Source organism: Emys orbicularis, chromosome 10, assembly GCF_028017835.1.
Source record: "Emys orbicularis isolate rEmyOrb1 chromosome 10, rEmyOrb1.hap1, whole genome shotgun sequence".
Taxonomy (NCBI): domain Eukaryota; kingdom Metazoa; phylum Chordata; order Testudines; family Emydidae; genus Emys; species Emys orbicularis.
Window position 1 is genome coordinate 47,653,236 of NC_088692.1, and position 24,198 is coordinate 47,677,433.

A 24,198-nucleotide genomic window follows, 5' to 3' on the forward strand; every position below is an offset into this window, starting at 1 on the left:
ACGGGTCACTTGCTGGAGGATTCTCTGCACCTTGAGGTCTTTAAACCACGATTTGAGGACTTCAATAACTCAGGCATAGGTTAGGGATTTGGGTGGGTGAGATTCTGTGGCCTGCGTTGTGCAGGAGGTCAGACTAGATGATCATAATGATCCCTTCTGACCTTAAAGTCTGAGTCTATCATCGCAATGATTATCATAAAGCCAGTCAATCTAACAGCATCTCTATTGTCCATGTGGTACTCTGATACACTAAGATCAAACTAACCAGCAATTCTGCCACTATAGCAAACAACCAAAGGGTTTTTGATGTCTCTACAGCTGCCCCGAGCAGTAGGCACCCAGACACTGAGTGGAGCAGGTATACTAAAGATGTTCAGCAAAGCCACTGATGCTGTCAGTAAAATGACCATCAAGATGAATGAATCAGACATCGTAAGTATTCAGTGGCATTTCTCCTTGGGCAGCCTCTGCTGTCCCCTTGACTTTGACACTATCCTTTGGGCTGTGGGGTCTAGGAGTGCCAAAGAGGGAAAACGGGTTGGCTAAGACCCAAATGTAACCTTGCAACCATTCATTCAGTTCTCATTCGTGCCATGAGAATGTGTGAACTCGCCTCAGTTGTGGATTTGTCCATTTCAGTGGTTTGAGGAGAAACTTCAGGAGGTGGAGTGTGAGGAGCAGCGCCTACGGAAGCTACATGCTGCTGTAGAAACACTAGTCAACCACAGGAAAGGTAACTGGTTCTCTGTCTCAATAGAACTTGCGGCTTGAACTATAGACTCTGCTGAGCTTTAACCTTGTGTGGGGGTTGAGATCTGCTCACCACTAGAACCTGCTCTGCACTATGGGGCTTCCCTCCTAGAGTTACCTTTGCTAATACCATGTCTGCAGTGGGTAGGAAAAAAGAGCTGGAAGGGGTGGGAGAATACATCTGGCCTGTAAAATCTCCTGGTTGGGAGGCATGATGTGCAGCAGAGAAGGGACAGAATCAGTAAGGTTAAATAGTTTCCTGATCTGGATTCAGAGGCTGCTGCAGTAATTGAATAAACTCCAATTCCAGCTTCCCCTCTGACTCCTAAGAAGCTGTTCATTCTGCTGCTTTTCATCATGAGCTCTCTGAAAGACAACTATATGCAGTGGGGAGCAGCAATTTCACTATCTCTTCACATAGAAATATATAAAAACACATAGTGGCTGCCTGGGATCTGCATCTCTAGTGTGCCTGGCCTCCTACTTTATTTCTCTGCCAACTTATCCACTCTTGCTACTAGCTACAGGCACCTAGCCCTTCCCCCTCAAAGTCCCAAGAGGCAGTTGATTCCTGCTGTGGGATAACTGGCTCTTTTCAGTTGACCACTGGGTGGTCAGAAGGCAATTGTGTTGGTAACTAAATTAGAGCTAAGAAGCAACCTTTAGCCTTCTCTCCCCCCCACTCCTACTCTGTGGGCTAATCTTTCTAATTGGGTTATCCCCTTATTGGCCACTGCTTGACTTTGAGTGCTCTGCAGTGAGCTGTATTTACACTCTTCTCATTCCATCCACTAGAGTTAGTACTGAACACAGCACAGTTTGCAAAGAGTTTGGCCATGCTAGGGAGTTCAGAAGACAACACAGCCCTGTCTCGGGCACTCTCCCAGCTGGCTGAGGTGGAAGAGAAGATAGAACAGCTGCACCAGGAACAGGCCAACAATGACTTCTTCCTCCTGGCTGAGCTCCTGAGTGACTACGTTCGCCTTCTCTCAGTTGTAAGGGTAAGCAATCCTCACATCCTGTCCATAGCAGGCAAACCTTTGGCATCTTGCCACAGGAGTAGAGCAGGGCTGGCCAGAACATGGCCCTTGGAGTTGGTACGAGCCAGAAAGTGGCCACTTTCATTTTTAATGTGGAGGTGCAGGCCCAGACTACGGGTTCCAGCATGATGTGCCAACAGCATGTAGGATCAAGATGCAGCATTGCATGCTGGGCCCTGTAGATGCACTATCTGAGCCTTGGTCTGGCTGCATTTCATACAGGGACCTATAGTCTGTGCTGTTGCTTTGTAGTACAGCTGAGGAAACTCTGTTCTACCTGAGCTAATATAAACCACGTGTAGCTCCCATAAAATTGTCACTATGGCCCTTGGCTGGGCAAGATGGGACAGGCCTGCTGTAAGCTTGTGCTGCACGAGCCAGATGTACTGACCTGGTAAATATTCTTCATGGGCCAAGCTTAGCTCTCCTAGAATTCTCCCCTCTGACCCATGCGGTCGGCCTCAGGATGCATTACAAATTGATACAAAGAACAAAGTCCCAGAGTAGCTGGGAGCCCAGGAAAGGGATTGGCTTCATTAGTCATCAGTACAGACCGTGGAGCCCAGGTGGTATCTGGGGCTCAGCTCGCTTTAAAGATTTCCTTTTCTTGCTGCTGCTCTAGATTTCTCACTTCCATTTATGTCATTTGTCCAATCTTTGCAAACTGTTGTAAATTGCTCCTTCCCGTCTCTCGCCTTGATGGTGTCATTCACTGCAAAGGAGTCCAGAGAGGAAGGCTGCCTTGGTGATTAGGGTGTTCGCCTGGAGCTTGGAAGACCTGGGTCCTAATCTGGGCTCTGTCACAGTATGAGACCCCTTATGCAAGACACTTAACATGTCTGGGCTGCAGTTCCATCTGTCAAATGGGGCTACAGTGCATACTTAGAAGGCAATTGTGGGGGATAAATACACACAAACTGAGCCGAGAATTCAGACACTACTGCCTGCATAAGTTCTTAAGATGTAGTCTGGGTTCTAACCGTGTTGTAGGGAAGATGTATTGACTTTCTGCTGGGGGAAATCCCCAGTAGGAGGGTCAGGGTTTCTACACCTTTGTTTCCCCCTAGGTTGCCTTTGTCCTTCAGTGTCTGAAATGCTCTTGGTCTTTTACCAAAGCCCAAGTAGATTGTCTCCTGTGTTCTGAAATGGATGCTCACCCCCACTCCTGACCAAAGTAGAGGAGGGTTATCTGTTCAGGCAGCTCTTGCAGATCCCTGATACCACATACCGCTAAAGCATATGGTCAGCACTTTCTAACCCAGGTTACAGATCAGTACCTGAATGGCCAGAGTTTGAAATGCTGATTTCCATAAATCCTACTGAAAACAATACAAGCTGCAGGTACTTGGCACCTTTGAAAATTAAGCATTTAACTCCAAGCACCTGGGTTTGAAAGTGCTGGCTGAGTCCTGGGACAGCTAATCTGAAGCCTGAAAGATACTGGGGCAAGGGGCCTGCAGGAAGGAATAGCCTGTTCCAGTCACTTACATGTGCCCTTGCTGCCTGGGATTAGCATCTGCCTCTCATGATTGGCAGTGTCACTTGTGACTGGCAATGCTAATGGAAGAGCCACATTCTGAAAGGAGCATGTGTCCCTAGTCTCTGGAGCTGTGCTAGGCTTCTGGGAGCAAGGGCCACTACAAGCTCTCAAAAGTAGAGACTTGCTCAGCACTTCACTTTCTCTGGGTAGCATTCGTAACCGCACAGCGGACATCTGTTGAGCAGGTAGCATCCAGTTACCTTGTTCTCGCAGCCTCCTTTTCCACTATACAAGACTTGTGCTGTGCAGCAGATTCAGGCCTGCTCAATTGCCTTGCTCAGTTTGCAAAGTGATTCTAATTTCCTAACTGGGGGTAATGGGGGAGAAATGGGGACTCTGAAAAGCTTTCTTCATTGCAGCACCATCCTTCAGATCATGACCTGTCCTGGCCCATTCATGTGAACTGGTTTCTCCCTACCTTAACAGACCAGTTGTTAGTCTCTAAGGTGCCACAAGTACTCCTGTTCTTTTTGCGGATACAGACTAACACGGCTGCTACTCTGAAACCATACCAGTTGATGTGGCCTTTGGATTTTCCAATCCCAAAGGGGGCAAGATTTGGGTTGCCTGGAGCACAAGGAGTCTCTGGCCTTACCATGCCGTATGCTGGCTCCTCCAGTCTGAAACTCCAAGTTATAGAACTCTGAAGGAGCAGGTTCCACCTGTTGAAATTCTGCAACATGTAGCCTGTCTTCAATTCAGAGACTCTTCAAAGGGAAGGTTTCCAGATCTTGTCAAGAGACAAAGGTGCTCTACTGCCTTGAAATGCACCCCGATAGCTCCAGAGAGGAGACAGTAAATGACCCAGCTCAAATGTTTCTCTTGGGATTACTAGCTCAAAAGTAGCTTGGTGGGTGACCGTCACTGGAGCAGGAAGGAAGGTCATGCTATGAGACTCCTGGAAGTCAGTTAGTTACAGGTATTGTAAACTGTGCACTGGCCCATCCCAGAGCCAGGGGGCAGTGTCCTATGAGACACAGAGCAATGAAACACTCCTAGCAGAGGCTGGAGCAGGTCAGTGGAGGGGACTGGCACAATAGCTTAGTTTCACTGTCTAATACAGCCCCCCTTGACTGCATAACAAACCTCTTGTAATGCTGTGACCGTCCCCTTACGCAGATGCACTGAACATAGCTGTGAGGGCAAACTGCTGGTCTAATGTTCTATCTGCTCTGGCACTGGCAGGGTGCCTTTGACCAGCGCATGAAGACCTGGCAGCGTTGGCAGGATGCCCAGACCATGTTGCAGAAGAAGCGGGAGACTGAGGCCAGGCTGCTATGGGCCAACAAACCTGACAAGCTACAGCAAGCCAAAGAGGAGATCTCTGAGGTGAGGAACTTTTGAGGGGATGGGGAGGCAAGCTGCCTCAAACCAGGGCACCAGCTAAGCAGGCCTTGGTGTAATGTCTCATTGTGCTGTGCAATTGCCTTGGTTTGGCTGCCAAACCAGTGCAGTGACCCTTCCCTTCTGCACGCCATCCCAGCAAGCCCAGTTACCAAGGAGCACTGCACAGGAACTATAAATAAAAGGTCAGAGCCACTTCTCTAGACCAGGCAATGGCTCTGCTTCCACCCCAGTGGTGAGTTGTGTGTCCTGAGCCTAGGACAGGGGTGGCCAAACTGTGGCTCACAAGCAACACGTGGCTTTTACTGTTAAAGTGTGGCTTGCAGAGCCCCGCTTCCCTGTTTTCCACCTACCAGATGTGGGAGGGGGGACTTGGGAGCTCTGCCTGGCAGTGAGATAATGGCTTCTGCCCAGCGGGAAGGCGGGGGCGGTGTCTCGGTGTGCCCCAGCTTTTGAACTTCTGAAGATTGTCATATATGGCTCCGAGGTCAGTAAGTTTGGTCATCCCTGGCCTAGGAGATAGGGTGCCCTATTAATGGAAGGGATGGGTTTCTGGCTAGTGACAAGAATTTTGCCCCTCTCTGTGCGAGACCCAAGCCTGGTTTAAACACAGGCCTGTCAGTGCAAGGCTCTATAGGGGGAGATCTTCTCTCTGTCCTCAGTGGGACCTCTCAGTGTATGTGACCTAGCTCTGTCTTCCTCCAGCTTGATGGCGTGGCGGTAATCCAACAAGAGTTGAATGACATGGGGCTGGGGCTGCAGCTGGCTGTATAGTGGTAATGAGGGGACCTGATGGGTGTGCAACCTGGGAAGCTCGGCTGTAATAGCCCAGCAAGAGCCAGATTGTTCCCCACTGAGGGGAGACGGTGAAGTCAGCAGGGATCTCCCCTGAGGTTATCTGCAGGGAGTTGTAGGTGGCACTAAGCAGCTCAGTGCAGTGGATGTATTGGAAGAGGAAGTGACTGTGTAATCCAAATGGAATCTGCGCTGCCCTGGGAGTTGAAGAAATAACATGACCTGTCAACTCTTTGCAGTGGGAGTCTCGTGTGACACAGTACGAAAGGGATTTCGAGCGGATTTCTGCCGTGGTCCGCAAGGAAGTGATACGGTTTGAGGTACAGTGGATCCCAGTCCTTCCTGCAGCATGTGCATAACCAAACCTGGCAACTCACTCCCATCTTGCATTCCCGTCTGCCCTCAGATGGGCATTACGCTCTGCCCTAGCCACTGATACTGAGATGTCTAACAGTGGGGTGGGTAGGAGGGAATTCTCCCAAGCCCTTCCCTGCTCCTCCCAGATGGTGTCCTCTGGATTCAGTGAGGACTATAAAACTGGACAATCCAGCCTGATTGGGCAAAAATAAACTTCTACTTCACTCATCTCTCTCTCCCTCACCCGGCCCCTCCAATGGGTAACATGCACAGAACTCTGGTCTCTGCACTGCTCCAGTGTCCATGGACACACAGGACAAATGGTGCACTCCAGTAGCAAGTATCCCAGCAACTTATTGCAGGCAACTTCAGGTAGCTTCTTCAGGCCACTGACAGGAGTGCTGACATATCTTCCCAGCTGCTTCTAATCCAATTAATCTGTAGCCAGCAGCCAAGATCTTAAACTGCATTTTGGTCCTATGGCAGCTTTATTATCTGTTTGTTTTGTATAGAATGTGCATGATATAACCACTAGGTGGTCAAATTAAGAATCCTAAATGAAAACTTTAAGCAAAATCCTCTTCGCAGCTCTTCTTGAGTCTTGCCTGTTCCAGCTGGAGATGAACCACACTGTAGGTATGAGGCTGAATTTAATGTCTTCTCTTGCAGAAAGAGAAATCAAAGGACTTCAGAAACCATGTGACTAAATACCTTGAGACACTCTTAAACTCACAGCAGCAGGTGAGAATCCCTGACCAGCAGCTCATAAATCCCTCAACTGGTTTATTCCTGACTTCAACAAGTCCAGTTGAATGTAGGAGGCTGTGTATTGGGTTACACCTGGCAAAGTAAAGCCTAGCTCTGAAAACCTGCACTAAAGACTCCTATATAGTACATGCAGAATGCAGCGTTGGCTGCCTTGGCAAGCCAGAGACGTACCCAGCCCCAGAGTGTCTGGAGAAGTGATGATGCTCCTGAGCAGAGATGAATGGTGTCTGTTTGAATAACCATGTCCCATCAGAGGCTAAGTTAAACCTGGAAACTTGTATCCCATAGTGATGGTACAAGCAGCACGAAAAGGAGTAGTTAAGCATGGCTAGTTAATAACAAGCCAGGCCATCAATATAGCCAGAGGTCTGCCTGGATCAGTCAAAATGAGCAAGGGTCAGTGGGCTTCCACTAGACCACTATGTACAAATTCCTCTATAGACAGTATAGTTGTTCCCATGTTGTAGAAGGAACAGGCCTTTTTCCTTAAAGCACTAGACTTCAATTGGGAACTTGTCTTGGCAGATGACTGGCATCTTGCTTGCTGACTGCTTGTCTTTTGTCTCCTTGTGGTCTCTGCAGCTGGTGAAGTACTGGGAGGCGTTCTTACCTGAAGCGAAGGCCATCTCATAACCAGACCAAGCAAACCAGAACAGACCTGAACTTACTCTGCCTTTTTATACACTATACCTCTTCGTCTTTTATGGACCAACCCTAACTGAATGCATCCTGCAGAGCCGTTGGAGATTTAACCCCCAAATGAGCAGCGGCCCGGACAGTAACTCTTCTAATTGTATTTTTGATTTAGCTTCATATATATATTTTCTTAATGGAGAGACTAGTTTCCTGCTTTCAGCCAAGACCTACAGTACATGGTGTGTGTGGGGAGGGGGTTAATGATATCATGTGTATATAAATAAAATGTATATTTTTCAGGCTGGGCTCTAGGACCTGGGAATAATGGCTTTCTGTTACTCCTGCAGTGCCATGAAGATTATGTAATAAAATATTTAAAAATCAGGGCAAACCAGCTAATTCTTGTCTCTTCTGAGTAGGTGCCACGTGGCTGGGGGGGGTGTCTTGTCAAACCAAGCTAAAGTTTATCACAAGATGGTTTTTATTTTGAGTATATTGTGGGAAGCTGGAAACCAGTTTCTCAATTAAAACAAACACTGGAAGATCTGGAGTGGAAATTAGTTAGAATATCACTTCAAACTCTCCCTCCCTGGGCTAGCAACAGATGTTAGACTTTTAACTGTCAGTAGGATAACTGACTTTGTCTCACCTTCTAACCCTCCAGACTCGTGCAGGGGGGAGAGTGGTCTGTGGGATGGGACTTCTAGAGGAAACCCTTAGTCACCACCTTTCTCCACCCCACCCCAAGTTTAGTGTGCACTGCGCTCTCCATTGTGCAGTGCGCCTTTGTTCTCCTGTATCTTGCACCTGCAGAGCCTATTCTCCCTCTGTCTTGCCAGCCCTGAGCATTCAAAAATGAATTGGACCCCAGGACTAAAAACCAAACATTTTTCAACTTGCCTTCTTGCTGGAGCCTGTGTGGCTCCCGAGTGCAGAACCAGAGCCTGAACACAGGAATCTCTGCTCTCACTTAGATGTGGAACTCGGCTGGTTGTGTGACTCCACACGCTGACACTGTAAGAAACACCAAATATTACAGGACACTTGACAAAACCGCAGGCTGAGAATGCCATGCCTCTCACTCGTGAGCTGTGTTGTGGGGAAACAAGCTTCCTCAAATGAGACTTTGACTTGAGATGACAAGGGGTCCTGCAGCTCCCTGTGAGTATCCAGGGGTTCTGGTATTACATTTCCACCTTCTGCCACCGATAACCACCCTTGTCTTACATATTAAGTTTAATCAAAGTAGACTGTGGTGCAGAGAAAAGAACCTTAAATGCAAACTATCACCAGAAGGATCTGAACAGTGCCTGAAAAGGCCTTGGTCGCAAGGTTGCTTACACATGTTCCTCCACCAGCTTTCACAGTGTTCCAACCTCAGCAGGGAATTAGGTTAAAACTGTTCCAGTAAATTCCTTTAACGCAGCTTAATTCTGCTAGATGCTGCTGTCATGTGCTTTTGGAATCGGTTACTGTGGCATGTGTAGGCTCCTAGCAACAGTCAGTGCAGGAGAAATGATTTGATCACAGATCCTCTCCCTTAAATAAGGCTGCCATCATGTTTGAGGTCTTGGCCCTATAGGCTAAAAGTTTTTAGCCACAGGCTAGCCCCTGCCCTTAGCTAAAATCGAAGATGTTAAGCTGTTTTGGTACCCTGAGCAGTAAGAAGGCAAAGCACTAGCCAGGTATTTACACTCCACCTTGCACCTTGAGGGCCAGTTTACCTAGAGTTTGCTCAAATGGTGGCATTTTGGGGGTTCTGTGTCAGAATGCAGAGGGCTACATTGTCTCACACTTGATATCACTCTTCCCCTGAACAAAGCATGAGTGGAAAGCGAACAGCTGTTTCCTCAGCCGTGAACTAGCCACTTCCCCTTGGAGGGCAGGGGTAGTGTCCCTAAGAAGGGGTAGGGCCTATAACATCATGCCAGGCCATGTCTGACTCTACAGAAACCTTAGGTGCAGTACTATATATACCCTTCTGCACTCCTTGGGGCGCCATCTTCACACAAGGCCTAGCAAGTGTTAGCTGTGCTCTAGGTCTAACTAGTTACGGCTAAGACAAAGGAGAAACCTGGCCTAGGCCATTCCTAGTACACCTCTACCTCGATATAATGCTGTCCTCGGGAGCCAAAAAATCTTACTGCATTATAGCTGAAACCGTGTTATGTTGAACTTGCTATGATCCACCGGAGTGCGCAGCCTCCCCCCACAGAGCACTGCTTTACCGTGTTATATCCGAATTCTTGTTATATCGGGTCACGTTATATCAAGATAGAGGTGTATCTCTGCTGTGAGCTGAGACATTCTCTACAGATTTGAGATGGTAAAGGAGACATGTAAAGCCCTAAATGTCCCCCTGGACAGGTTTTCAACCTGTGGACCCTGGGGAGGGTGGGGGCTGACTCTTTAAATAAAAAAAAAAAAAAAAAAAAAGTGTTCCCCAAATGGGGGGAAAAAAAAAGGTTGAAAACCACTGACCCTAGAGAGGCTTCCCCTGGCTTGCCTGGAGGGAGAGTGTGCTGTGGAGCACTGCAAGCCCCCTGCCCCTATGTCTAGAATTGCCACATTTTATCCCTCAACCCTGCAGAGAAATATGGGTCCCAGGCTCTGTATATTAAAGGGGTGGTGAAAGAACCACTGAACCTGGGACAAGGCATTTAAGGATGTCTGCAAACGAGCAGCTAGTCCATAGAATATGGTATCTTACAGCCAGAGAGATGCTAAAGTAATGTTCTACCTACTCTGCCCAGCATGTCACCCTTCCCTGAAAGGCAGCCACCTGTGGCAGGAGAATGATCCCCATGGGGATTGTCGGGAAGATGTGCTTGAACATCTCTCAAGGCTGAATTTCACTCTCCCTTTGCCCCTGCCCAGCCAAGGTCCTACCTTCCCCCAGAAGCCAAGCACTGCATGATCCTGCCTTGCTGGGGTGAGGGTGTCCAGGTCAAGGATAAAGATGCAACAAATTAAAACTCTTAAATGGCCCTGTTTCCTGTCCTAGCAGCAAAGGGGAGCCTGGCATACAACCTCCCCAGCGGTGCTTTCCTTGAACCTAGTCATTTGCAGGGATAGTTGCAGAGCATAAATTTCACCCCTTCCTCTAGGCTCGCTGTGAGCTGCCTTGGAGGAAAGGCTTTAGGGGCTGAGCATTGGGATATCTCACGCTTACCTGTGCCCCGGAGGACCTTGACCTGAACAGCTAGTCAGTGACTGCTGTATCAGTGCAGGGTATGGGTTATTTATGTCCCCTACCCTGGCCCTTTACAGAGACAAATAAGACATGAGCCTGTCCGCTAGTCTACGGTATAATCCAGGGCTTCTCAACCTCTGGGTCATGACTGCAAATTACTCTGTGAGAATGACAGAGTTGTGTGGGGAGGGGGGAGGGTTGGGTCCTGACCCGGGGGGGGGGGCAGGGGGGATTGTAGAGTCTGTCCCAATACTTGCCCCACCACAGCTCCTGCAGCTCCAGTCCCATGGGACTGTGAGAGGCCTCATCTTGTGCACAGGGTTGCAGTGCTGCTCAGGTTTGACCCAGCCCCCCCAATATCATGACAATGGGGGCACTGGCTGGGCCAGATGTGTGTGACACTGCAACCCCATGTGCTAGGTCACAACCCCTCTCATGCAAATTTGGCCTGGCAGGGGGGCTAGCCCCACGCTGAGCAGTGCTGCTACCACAGAGGTTGCAACAAGAGGGGCCGGGAGCCAAGCTTAGCCAGTCCTGCAGGCCAGAAGCCGCTGCTATGGTACTCAGTGTACTTGTTTAGTACTTATTGTGTTAATAGGGCTAGTGTATCTCATGGGTATTCAGTAAGCCAGATGTTTTTTGTACTGAAGCTATTTAGTGGGTCATGAGAGGCCCTTGATGTTCACACCTGGGTCCTGAACCCCAGCAGCTTGAGACCCATGCTCTAATCCACCCCGCTACTAGTGCAGGTCATAACAAAGGTGGGGAATGGGCGAGGAAGGCCGGGCTCCAGGAAGATGGGGCAGTTGCCGTCTAAGGCAGGCTTTCTCACCCTGTAGGTTGGGACCCAGAATTGAGTCACCAGAATGTTTCAAAGGGTGGTGTGGCGGCTCCTGTCCCACTGGGCTCAATTCCCTGCTCCGAGTCCAGGCACTGCAACCTCTGGGATCCCAGCGCCTCTCAGGTTTGGCCCAGTCATCATGACGAAGGGAGCCTGGGTAGTTCAAATTTGAGTGAGTGGCCCTGCAACCCCCTGAGTCATGTCACAAGCCCCTCAAACAAATTTGGTCCAGTCAGGGGGGGCAGAGCCAAACCTGAGCAGTGCTGCAGCCCTGGAGGTTGCAACACCTGGAGAGAGAACCAAGCCCAGCCAGTCCCACAGCACAGGAGCTACCACTGTGGGGAGAGTGCCGGGCAGGACCCAAGCAAAACCACCCCGGAGCCTCCACCCCCAGACTATTTACTGGCCATAAACATTTCCAAACAGGTCCTGAGCCCAAAAAGTTTGAACACCGCTGGTCTAAGGGATGGCCACGTTCTGATGGCTCCATTGAATTAGGTATTTAGTAAGGCTGTCAATTAATGGCAGTTAACTCACACAATTAACTCAAAAAAATTAATCACAATTAATTGCAGTATTAATCACACTGTTAAACAATAGAATACCAATTGAAATATATTAAATATTTTGGATGTTTTTCTACATTTTCATATATATTGTATTCTGTGTTGTAATTGAAATCAAAGTGTATATTATTTTTGATTACAAATATTTGCACTGTAAAAATGATAAAAGAAATAGTATTTTTCAATTCACCTCATACAAGTATTGTAGTGCAACCTCTTTGTCCTGAAAGTGTAACTTACAAATTTAGATTTTTTTTGTTACATAACTGAACTCAAAAACAAAACAATGTAAAATGTCAGAGCCTACAAGTCCACTCAGTCCTACTTCTTGTTCAGCCAATCGCTAAGACAAACATGTTTGTTTACATTTACAGGAGATAATGCTGCCCTCTTCTTATTTACAATGTCACCAGAAAGTGAGAATAGGCATTTGCATGGCACTTTTGTAGCCAGCTGTGATAAATGAAGTGGGGGAGGGGTAGCTCCCTTTTATGGACACCCAGCCAGCCAGTTAGCTATCAAGTCCCTCTTGGTGGCTGTTCTCTGCTTGCTTTACCTGTAAAGGGTTAACGAAGTCCCCGAGGTGAAGGAACGGGAGTGAACACCTGACCAAAAAAGCCTATGAGAAGGCTAGAACTTTTTAAAATGGGGAAAAAAACTATCCCTTTTTGTCTCTGTTGTTCTCTGTGAAAGAGGGGAATGGGGACCAGTTATGAGAAGCTTTAAAAGCCATGTATGATCACAGATCATCAGAACATACCTAGCACTACTATTTGGAACCCCCAAATGTATAAGTAGATCAGGAATGTTTAGAAAGACACGATTAGGTTTATTTCTTATGGCTAAGTGGACCTCTGTGCTAACCCTCTGTTTGCTTGTAACCTTTAAGCTGAACCCCCCCCCCCAAGAAAGCTATTTTGGGTGCTTAATTTTTGGAATTGCTCTTTTAAAATCTAGCAAAAGCCTAAGTTCCAGATGTATTTTCTTTCTTTTTGTTTTTAATAAAATTTACCTTTTTTAAGAACAGGATTGGATTTTTGGTGTCCTAAGAGGTTTGTGCTTATGTTGTTTAATTAGCTGGTGGCAACAGCTAATTTCCTTTGTTTTCTTTCTCAACTCTTCCCTGGTGGGGGGGTGAAAGGGCTTGAGGGTACCCCACAGGAAGGAATTCCCAAGTGCACCTTCTTGGGTTCCAAAAAGGGGTTTTGCATTAGGGTGGTGGCACCAAGGTCAGAGAAAAGCTGTAACCTTGGGAGTTTAATACAAGCCTAGAGTGGCCAATATTAATTTTTAAAAATCCTTGCAGGCCCCCACCTTCTGCACTAGAAGTGACAGAGTGGGGAATCAGCCTTGACACCAGCATTGCAAGTAGGGTGACCAGACAGCAAATGTGAAAAATCGGGACAGAGGGTGGGGGGTAATAGGAGCCTATATAAGAAAAAGACCCAAAAATCGGGACATCTGGTCACCCTAGTTGCAAGGTATTTACATGCCAGATATGCTAAACATTCGTATGCCCTTCATACTTCGGCCACCATTCCAGAGGACATGCTTCCATGCTGATGACGCTCATTAAAAAAACGTTAATTAAATTTGTGACTGAACTCCTTGGGGGAAAAGTGTATGCCTCCTGCCCTGTTTTACCCGCATTCTGCCATATATTTCATGTTCTAGCAGGCTCGGATGATGACCTAGCACATGTTGTTCATTTTAAGAACTCTCTTTCTGCAGATTTGACAAAACGCAAAGAAGATACCAATGTGAGATTTCTAAAGATAGCTACAGCACTTGACCCAAGGTTTAAGAATCTGAAGTGCCTTCCAAAATCTGAGAGGGATGATGTGTGGAGCATGAGTTCAGAAGTCTTAAAAGAGCAACACTCCGATACGGAAACTACAAAGAACCCGAACCACCAAAAAAGAAAATCAACCTTTTGCTGGTGCAATCTGACTCAGATGATGAAAATGAACGTGTTGGTCTGCACTGCTTTGGATCATTATTGAGCAGCACCTGTCATCAGCATGGACGCATGTCCTCTGGAATGGTGGCTGAAGCATGAAAGGACATATGAATCTTTAGCACCTCTGGCACGTAAATATTTTGTGACACGGGTTACAACAGTGCCATGTGAACACCTGTTCTCACTTTCTGGTGACATTGTAAATAAGAAGAGGGCAGCATTATCTCCCACAAATGTAAACAAACTTGTTTGTCTGAGCAATTGGCTGAACAAGAAATAGGACTGAGTGGACTTGCAGGCTCTAAAATTTTACATTGTTTTATTTTTGAATGCAGTTTTTTTGATACATAATTTTACATTTGTAAGTTCAACTTTCATCATAAAGAGATTGCCCTACAGTACTTGTATTAGGTGAATTGAAAAATACTATTTTGGTTTTTTACAGTGCAAATACTTGTAATCAAAAATAAATATAAAGTGAGCACTATACACTTTGTAGTCTGTGTTGTAATTGAAATCAATATATTTGAAAATGTAGAAAACATCCAAAAATATCTAACAGCACGATGAATTGCAATTAATTTTTTTAATTGCTTGACAGCCCTAGTATTTAGTAATTCCTGGTGGTAGGGGACACAGAGGCAATGAGTTTCTTCAGACACAGAACAAAGTTTGAGCGCTAATAGCCATTCAGTGAGGGAGAATCGCAGCTCCCACCCAGGTTCCCATAACTGTGTGTAAGTCAAACCGCTCCTAAGACACAGTGGGAGGTGGAATTTATAGCTGGATGGGCTGTATCCCCACACACTCCAACACTTTGTGGCCAGCTGTTCCGACCACGGTGACACGTACCAAGCCTCAGACAAGCTCCTGGCTCGCCCATTGGCTAGAGTTGTCTCTATCAGCTCTTTCATGTCCTGAAAGCTGTGGTCAGTGACTTGTTTCTGAAACTGCTGCAGGGAGAGGGGGAAGCCACACAAAGGCCTGGACACAGCAGCAAGGTTTCTGTGAAGCAACACTGGAAACCCCAAAAATGAGCCAAGGAAAATGAAAGCCATACCTTGGGTGCAAAGCTGGTGAACGGCTGGCTAGAATCAGGCTCAGGAAAGGAGATTCCCTGACCCTTCCTTTTACAAACAAGTCAGGGTAGCCTGAGCTCTTTGAGGAAGTGGTATGGGAGATGGGCTGAGGGTGCCACACGTGGGGTGACACCGTAAACAGAGGCTGGTACAGAAGGTGCTTTCCCTGTGGGAGTGCCACGAACTGCATGGCTGCCTATTGGCTTGCAAGTGGCATTTAAGGTGTTTGGCTCTATAAAGCCCTAACTGGCCTTGGACCTGCCTATTTGTGACGCCTCCACCCCAGGCCACAGAGACAGTCAGCAGCAGCACTTGAGCTGCATTCCTCTGGATTTAAAGGCGGGGGACTGCTAGTAGTAGGGTGCTCTCTGCGAGTGGCCTTCAGCTTTGGACTCAACCCCCGTCTTGGTCTGACACAGCCCTGGGGTTGTTGATCTTCCAGGGTGTGCTGCATAGACGTGCGCAGCACATTTCATTAGGGTGTGCACCCAGGGAATTTTTTTTTTTTAAAGGCAAACATCATAAAGGTTGGGGTGCGGGAGGGAGTGCGGGGTGTGGGAGGGGGTGCTGTGTGCAGGAAGGGGCTCAGGGCAAGGGATTGGGTCAGAGGAGGGGTGTGGGGTGTATGAGGGGGCTCAGGGAAGGGGGTTGGGGTGCAGGAGGGGTGCAGCAGGGGGCTCAGGGTAGGAGGCTGGGGTTCAGGAGGGGTGCAGTGTGCAGGAAGGGGCTCAGGGCAAGAGACTGGGGTGCAGGGTGTGGCAGGGGGCTCAGGGCAGGGGGTTGGGGTGCAAAGTGCAGGCAGGGGGCTCAGGGCAGGGAGTTGTGGGGCAGGGGGTTGGGGTGCGAGATGTAGGCAGGGGGCTCAGGGCAGGGAGTTGGGGTGAGAGGTGCAGGCAGGGGGCTCAGGACAGGGAGTTGGGGTGCAGGAGGGTAGGCTGTTTGCAGGCAGGCCCAGGCCAGGGATCTGGGCTCCCCCGTCACGGCAGGCAGGCTCGGGGGCCGGGCTGGGCGCTTGGGGCCAGGCCGCGCAGAGGCAGCCGGGGCGGATCGCAGAGGGGCCGGGCTGCTCCCAGGGCTGGACTAAAGGCTGAGGGTGCCGGGCCGGAGACCCCGAACAGCGCCGGAGAGCTGAGCTCGCAACCGGGCTGCGGGGGGGGGGGGGGGGGGCGGGGCTGTGGGCCGGGCTCGCTCCCTGCCCCGGGCCTGCTGGCTCCCGGGCCCCACTTAAGGTGGGCCGGGCTCAGGGGCGGCATGACCCCCCGGGTGGTGCCCGGGCCCCCGGCCAGCGCGGGGAGCCGCAGGCGGGTTTGGGGCCCTGGGCACTGGAGGGGGCCAGCTGCCTTGTGGGGGGGCTGGGGCAGCACCCCCGCGGGCCACCTTAAGCGGCTGTGTTGGTGCTGCCGGGTGGGAGGCCGCCAGGGAGCACATGGGGCTGTTAAAGCAGCCGGCCCGGCCCGGCCCGGCCCTGGGGAAGGGGAGCCCGGCTCAACAGAGTGCAGGCCGGGGGCTCAGGGCAGGGAGGGGGGGTGCAGGAGGGGTTCGGGTTCGGGCTCCGGCCCGGCCCGGGGCCGCTTACCCGCAGCGACGCGCTCCCTGCCTACCAGGGCCCCATGCCGCGCCGCTCACCACGTCCCCGTGCAGCCCCTGGGGCGGGGCGGGGAGGGGAGGGGCGGGGCGGCACAGGGCTCTGCACGCTGCCCTTGCCACGCCTCCAGGTACCTCCCCTGAAGCTCCCATTGGCCGCGGTTCCCCGTTCCTGGCCAATGGGAGCTTCGGGAGGCGGTGCCTGGAGCAACCCCCCGGCCCCAGAGACATGGTGCCCTGATGGCTGCTTCTGAAAGCAGCGCGGGGCCTGCGGCACCACGGGGGCAAATCCCGCGGCCCGGATCCAAAGCCCTGAGGGGCCAGAGCCGGATCCGGGCCATGGGCATTAGGGTGTGCCCGGGCACACCCGGCACACCCCGTGCGCACGCCTATGGTGCGCTGCAAACCAGGCCATTTACTGCGGCTTTTGGTAAGGGAGATGGGGGCTGGGGGTGGGGGTGGGGTCGGGGAGGCAGAGTTTGCTGCTAGTTTTAGAATTTGCGTCTGTAGCCTGTCAAAGGTGCTGGTTTTAAGCCTTTCTTGCTAGTAGGCTATAAATAATCCCCGGGGGATGCCAGCAGAGCTGCTTTCCCCTGGACTCGTGTCAGTCACCTGGCAGTCTTGGCAGCAGATTAAGGACTATGTGAGCCAATCACTAGATCAGTGTTTTTCAACCTTTTTTTGGGCAAAGGCACACTTGTTTCATGAAAAAAATCACGAGGCACACCACCATTAGAAAATGTTAAAAAATTTAACTCTGTGCCTATATTGACTATATATAAAGTAATTCTCTTGAATAGGAATCAAATAAACACAAAGAAAGTATTTTATAATTACTTTATTATGAAATAGTAAGTAAACAGAAATATGAAAAATTATAAAATACTTTATTCAGTGCGCAACCTGGGCCTGTTTGGCTGAACACAAAGCTGATATTCTGGCTGGAATCGAAGAAAGACACACACGTAGCTCTTCGTCAACAGCTCTCAGTCTCTCTCTGTATTTAGTTTTTATAGCAATCATGCTTGAAAAGCTCATCTCACACAGATATGTAGTGGAAAATGGGAGCAATGTCAAAATAGCTTTGTTTGCCAGAAGGGGGAACTCCTTGGCAGTATCCAACCAAAAACTGTCCAAAGGTAGATCAGCAAATCTTAGCTTGAAACCACGATTTTGTCTCAGTTCAGTTAGTTCCTCCTGCTCCTGTAAAGTCATGTCCTTTCCACCAACTGATGCTGAGCTATAAGGGTCCCTAACCCAGTCAAGGCATTCAGTGGAGACTGAAGAGAAATAAAATGACAACTTCTCCTCGAGAGTTTTTAAATGTTTAACTATTATCTCACACAGTGCAGCAGTGTGAACACCTTGCCATTGCTTGGTGAGTGTGAACATTTCAAGATTGCCACTTTCCACGTGTTGATGCCAGAGTTGCACCTTTGAACGGAATCCATTTATTTTATCTGTACTTGTAAGCAGGTTTTCATTTCGGCCTTGCATTCGTGTGTTCAGTTCATTCAGATGATGAAATATATCTGCCAGATATGCCAGCCTTGCACACCACTCATCACTTGCAAGCAGCTTTGCGTAATCTGACCTCTCATTTGTCAGAAATACTTTAAGTTCCTCCCGCAGCTCATACACACGAACCAAGACCTTGCCACGCAACAACCACCGGACCTCCGTATGAAACAGCAAGGTTTTATGCTTCGCTCCCATCTCCTCACACAAAGCTGCAAATATGCGACTTTTCACGGGTCGTGACTTTACAAAGTTTACCATGCGCACAACATCATCCAACACATGAACTAGGTCTGCTGGTAAAGTCTTGGCTACGAGGGCCTCACGGTGTAAAAAACAATGCGTAACAATCACATCTGGATTTCTTTCCTTCACTCTGCTTACAAAGCCTTTGGTGCGCCCGACCATGGCTGCAGCTCCATCGGTGCAGACACTTGTGCAGTTTTCCCACTTAAGTCCTCCTTGTTCAAGGTATTCTGATGTGACCCGAAAAATTTCTTCTCCTGTTGTTTTTTCTGGCAATGCCTTGCAAAAAAAGAAGTTTTCTCTAATTGCATCACCATCAACAAAACGCACATTGGCCAAGAGTTGAGCATGTCCACTGATATCAGTAGACTCGTCAAGTTGCAATGCAAATTTCTCACTGATACGGATCTTTTCCAAAACCACACTTTCGATGTCTGCAGACATGTCATTAATACGTCTGGAAATTGTGTTGTCTGAGAGAGGGACTTTGGCTATTTCCTTAGCTGCTTCAGGTCCGAGCATCTCCTCTACAATAGCTTTGCAGGCGGGAAGTATTAATGTCTCTGCCACAGTGTGCGACTTTTTTGACTTGGCTATAAGTTCAGCAACTTGATAGCTAGCTTTAAGAGCTCTTTCATTTACCTTTGTGGTTTTTCTCATGAAAGTTGCCTGTTTCTCCGTGTTTTCACGCAGGCGAACAAAATAGTCCGCATTCTTGTTTTGAAGCGAAGGGTGTTTCGTTTGGAGATGGCTTTTAAGTTTGCTTGGGACCATAGCACTGTTAGCTAGCTTTTCACCACACACCACGCACAGTGGAGTTGGTTTGTTTGCATCTCCGGTGAAAGTAAATCCAAATGAAATATAGCTTTCGCTATATTGCCTTGTGCCAGAGAATTTGCTTGAGCTAACCATCTTTGCTTTCTTTTGATCCCCACTCATACTTGGGCTCTCATCTGGCTCCAAATTTTGTTCAGAGTCCAGTTCTTTCCTTTTCAAAAACTTGTCCATCACTGCAGTATCTCACTGTCACTCAGTACTTACTGCGCTTGTCTCCTCCAGATAGCCGCTGTCCATCACACTCAGCACTCTTCTGCGCATGTCTCCATCCAGATCCATCAGTCAGCGCTCTTCTGCTCATGTTTCCTCCAAATCCAGATCCATTGGCGCTCTTCTGCTCATCGGCGATCTACTGCGATGTCTCCTCCTGTCCTCCTCCTGTTAGTGTAACAGTGACACCGGAGCTATTTATAGTCCTTAACATCAGTGGTGGGATTCAAAAATTTTAGTAACCAGTTCCGACATTCAAGCATGGTTTAATATTTTTTTCCCACGGCACACCAGGCAACATCTCGCGGCACACTAGTGTGCCGCGGAACAGTGGTTGAAAAACACTGCACTAGATGACCCTCACCTTGGCCAAGGCCTAAAGAAATAGCCACACAAAAATACCACGGGCAGCCGTCACATCAAAGCTCATTCTTGCTCCTCGTGCCAAACTCCTCTCCCTGTACCAGCCATTCGCTCGGCGCTAAGAGGTTCCTGTAATGACAGTGCGGGCCCTGGCCTGAAGTAAACTGTGCCGGGGAAAGAGTACAGAGAGTGTTGGAAACAGCCTTAAAGGGTAATTCTACCCTGAACTGTGAGGGGTTTTAGTGTCGCAGCATCAAGTGCCGCTATAGTGCCCATTGCCATGCCATGGAAGTGCTGGATCACTAGGTCATAAGCTGTTTTCCATCAGCATTGGGCTCTAGCGTCTTCTGCCAGCTGGGCTCAAAGGGCAGCCCCAGGAATCAATCCCCCCAGTCTGTTATCCCTGCACAGAATCAGCGAGGGCAGCAGCACAGACGGGGAAAAGGGTCCTGGGTTAACCACAATGAACTGGGAAGAAAAGCCCAAGTCGCTGTTGAGCCTGTCCAAGGCAGGATCTGCCAGCCACGCGCATTGTGCCATGGAGGCATGCTGTGGTGGGCGGCAGTGAGAAATCATCTGCTGATGTGAGCAACGTAGCAGCCTTGGTGGGGGCAGGAGGGCAAAACCTCCTGCTCGTCCTTCCCCGCTTTCCTGGGGGAGGTGGTGGCATGGGAAGTGCTGCTACTGATGGGAGATGCTGCAGCCAGTTGAGAGCTCAGACCAAAGAGACGGGAGGCTCAGCTGATGAGGCAGGCAGCCTCTGGTTCATGAGAACCTGTAGCCACAAGTCCTCAGTCAGGGCCCAAATCTGCCCAGGTAGCTGAATAGAGACGCAAGTTTGTCTTGATGGGGCCCAGGAGCCACTTCTGTGGGGAGGCTCAGCTCAGGGGTTCCTGCAGCACGTCCCCGGTCCTGGCTCACTGCCACAGGGGGTGGCTGTAACAAGGATCAGGAAGTCTGCGTGGCTCACAGGAGCAGTGCTGGCAGGCACATCCCACGCGATGGTGCAGTTGATTTCAGCACTGCCCAGGCCAGGCTCTGCCTTGTGTGACAGAAGCTGCAGCAAAACCCCAGTAGGAAAACATGGCTCGGGAGCTGGGAGTTGAATCCCTTAATGTGGGACCAGTTTCCCTCTCCCCTCGGGTTCCCGCTGTCAGCGAGGGCAGACGGGAATGGGATCCACACTGCACTTGATAACAAAGGCTGGGGCAGAGGCTGGTTGGGGCAGGAGAGGTGAGGTGAGGGGCCATACTAGGCGCCAGAGGCAGGGCCTGGGGGGCAGGGATATGGGGAGGCAGGGCCAGATGGGGAGGAGAAGTAGGGCTGGTGTGGGGGGTGGGGATGGAGCAGCAGAGGCAGGGACGCGTGGGGTGGGGGAGGAGGTAGTGCCAGATAGGGCAGGAGAAGCAGGGCTGGTGTGGGGGGTGGGGATGGAGCTGCAGAGGCAGGGCCAGAGGGCTGTACTAAGCGGGCAGTGAGTGCTGCAGCAAGGGCAGAGTTTACAACCTGCTGATCTCAGCTCTTGTTCTGCTGATCTCAGCTCTTGTTCTGCTGAGTGGCCAGCCGGCTCTAGCTCTTTGACCCAGTACGATGGGGAAGGAGGGGGAGGAGCTCATTGAGTCCAGGAGCCAGCCCCTGCAGGGGAGCTAACGATGCCAGCCTGTGTCACATGCTGTGGCCCGCTGTGGGGGTGGGGGACAACCACAGCCTTCCTCTTCTGGAGCAGCTCCCAACCCAGCCCAAGGCTCCCATTCTGCCACCGTGAAAAGAACAGCGCTAGCAGCAACCCTGAGCCCAGCCCAGACTGGGGTGAACGCCCTCTGCCCACTCCACTGCACCCAACTAGCAGGGCTGCTCAGACCCGGCTTTGCAGAGGGACAGCCCAGATGGAGGGGAGTAGGACCCTGCTTGCCCAGCCACCCTCTCCTAAACTGCCGAGGGTGACACGGGGGACTGATCTGGGATGGAGGCTAATCCCTCCCTCTTTGCCACAGCCTCACGGGGCAGCCCCCAGGAAGAGCCAGCGATCTCTGCACAGACAGCACCAGGCCCCAAGGCATGCCCATGCTCCAGACCTGGGGACTGGCGGGGGAGGCACTGGTGTCCACCCGTGCTGCCATTAGTCTGTCGCTTGGCAGCAGTGAGGGGCATTTGTCTTCCCACCAAACTGGAGGCCTGAGCCCAGGAGACATGACACAGGCCTGGCTGAGCCTCCTGTCCCCTCCCAGAGCTCTGTGATAATCCACAGCAACCCAGGGAGCCTTTGGCCAAATGCCTTGTTCTGCGCAGAGCATGCACTGAAGTGCACCCAGGGCATTCAGGGGCCAGCCCAGCCTGACCCTGCCGGCTTCATGGCCAGGCATCTCCCCCAACTCAATGCATGCTGTGTTGTCTGGCCCGTCCACCAGGTTCCAGCCCCCTATTCGCGTTCCAGACCTTTGCCACGTGTGAGCCGCTGGGTGCAGTGTCAGACATACCCCGTCACACGCTGTTTCAATTGCTGCGATTACAACTCCTGGCCAGCCCCATCACTCACATGACGTCCCCCTTGCTGTGCGCCACACCTAGTTCAGCTATTGTTCCCTCTTGGGAGCTGTTCCATTCTCCCAGGGCGAGACATCAGCCCAGGATCACTTTGCCTGGCCATTTTGAAGACTTAGCTTCACTCCCGTCTCCTGGTGCTGACCAGTTCTCAGTGACTTTTGCAACAGCCTTGTCAGGGGACAGCAAGGCCTGTCTTGGGAAAGGTGTCCCCTCATGTGGGGTGCCTACGTGCAACCCCCTGGGGTTCTGCAGCACTCAGCACTCGCGGCGCTAGGCAAAATCAACAGGCGTTACAGAGGTTCAGAGAAGCAGGCCGCAGCTGTCTCGAGTTGGACACCCAAACATAGGTCCAAGTTCACTAGCCAATGCCCCCAGCCCCAAGGCTGACCGTGACTGAGACACAATGAGCGATACGGGGCTAGTCACATTTTCCAGCTCACTCCTTATTTTATCTCCTCCTGACACATGCTCACTTGGCACCTCCTGTTGTTCGGCAGCCAGCTGAGATAGGTTCTGAGTGCAGTGCCCCGACTGCCCAGGAAGGAGTGCTGCTGAGCACCGCTCTTCCCCCACCCCAGAGCTGTGCATGCTGACTCCCTCCCTGCCACAGCGGGACAAGTGCAGTTGCAGAGGAGGAGCAGCCTTTTGTTGCTCCACATTCTGTGCCTCTGTTCAAAGTTTGCATGGAAAACACCTGTCCTTATAGCCTGCCCCGCCCTATGCAGTCGGCAGGCAAATGCACCACTGCTTGCAGCGTGTGCTGCAGGGCACCTGGCCCACAGGGAAGAGACGGTGTATTTGCTTTAGGAGCCGCGTACTCTGAAAGCAGCTAGGTAACAAAGAGGCAGAACAAAGGGTGGCTGAGTGCCAGGGGTGAGAGTCCAAGCACAGACCTTGGGTCAAATTCAGACAAGTGTAAGAGGGCACAGCTCCCACTGACTTCACTGGGACTGGGTCTGTTCCTAACAGGGCTGGATGTGGCCCCAATGGTGCTGAAGTGAAGGATAGGCCAGCAGACTGCACGCTGAGGATCTCAGTCTTTGTGACTTCCTGTCTCGTTCTCCCTGAGCCTGTCTGTCCTGCTCCAGCTGAGGGGCCAGGAACCACAGCCAAACTCACTTTCTTGAGCATGCCGGCTGGCTGCTGAAGTGTTGCTGGGCTGCTGCCTTGGCAGTGGCTCACATGCTGATGTCCCCAGTGCTACAGGGAGACACAGCAGATCCCTTGTTCTTTGGCTTAGCACCATACTGGCTGCCTGCTCTTGGGATGATGGAATGGGACTTGGCTGCAGCTCTTGCTTGCGCTGGCTCCTGTTTGCCTTGCAGGCTACGCTGATTCCCATCCCACCCCGTGTTTTCCCTTTCCCAGGCAAGGCAAGGCCAGAACCCCCCCAGGGGGATTTTAGCCCCAGCTCAGAGCTGGGCTCGTCACTGCCAAACGAACCCACATCTATAGCAGGATGGATGAAAAGGAAGAGCCTGTGTCACTGATCCCAGGGAGGAGCACAGCACCAGTTAACCTTAACAGCACTCCCACACACACACACACACATTAACCTCAGGCCCTGTAAGTGACCTCCAAGCGGACCCCACAAATCTACCCACAACCGTGAATATGAGTGATGCCAACCCAGCCTGAAAGCAGGCCCAGGAAAAGTCCCCCTCCCTCCCCAACATTGCACGATAGAGCCTTGTCTCAGGCTGCTAGCCTCAGCATGGTATCTCAACCTTCTGGCTCCACCAAATCCTTGTTGCCAAACGAACCTTCATCATCCCAACCCATCCTGGGATTACAGCCTGAAGTGCATCATATGGGATCTCTCACTGACCCTGCTCTCCTGGGTCTGGACTGGTGTGCTGTGAGAGTGTGCCTCCCAGCCCCCCAACCCCTTCACTAATGCCCGAGACAGGTGTCAGCAATGGAGGTAAACCCTGGAGCAATCAGGGATTAGCTAAATAGAGCCACCATGGAGAGCCAGCGCAGGCACACCGGCTCCTTCGGCCTGGGGGGATTTAAGGGGAACCCAG

The 24,198-nt window shown here is 50.6% G+C and overlaps 1 protein-coding gene across 1 annotated transcript in view; it reads left to right on the forward strand.

The window, feature by feature from the left end:
* The window catches only part of SNX1 (sorting nexin 1), a 41,925-nt gene extending 34,314 nt beyond the window's left edge, over positions 1-7,611 (forward strand). Inside the window, exons 9-15 of the mRNA XM_065411563.1 lie at positions 319-432; positions 640-733; positions 1,546-1,751; positions 4,516-4,659; positions 5,709-5,789; positions 6,496-6,567; positions 7,177-7,611. Of these exons, the coding sequence (XP_065267635.1) occupies positions 319-432; positions 640-733; positions 1,546-1,751; positions 4,516-4,659; positions 5,709-5,789; positions 6,496-6,567; positions 7,177-7,227 (762 nt within the window). The 3' untranslated portion in view covers positions 7,228-7,611. The remainder of the gene's footprint in view (positions 1-318; positions 433-639; positions 734-1,545; positions 1,752-4,515; positions 4,660-5,708; positions 5,790-6,495; positions 6,568-7,176) is intronic.
* Positions 7,612-24,198: the final 16,587 nt, after the last annotated feature.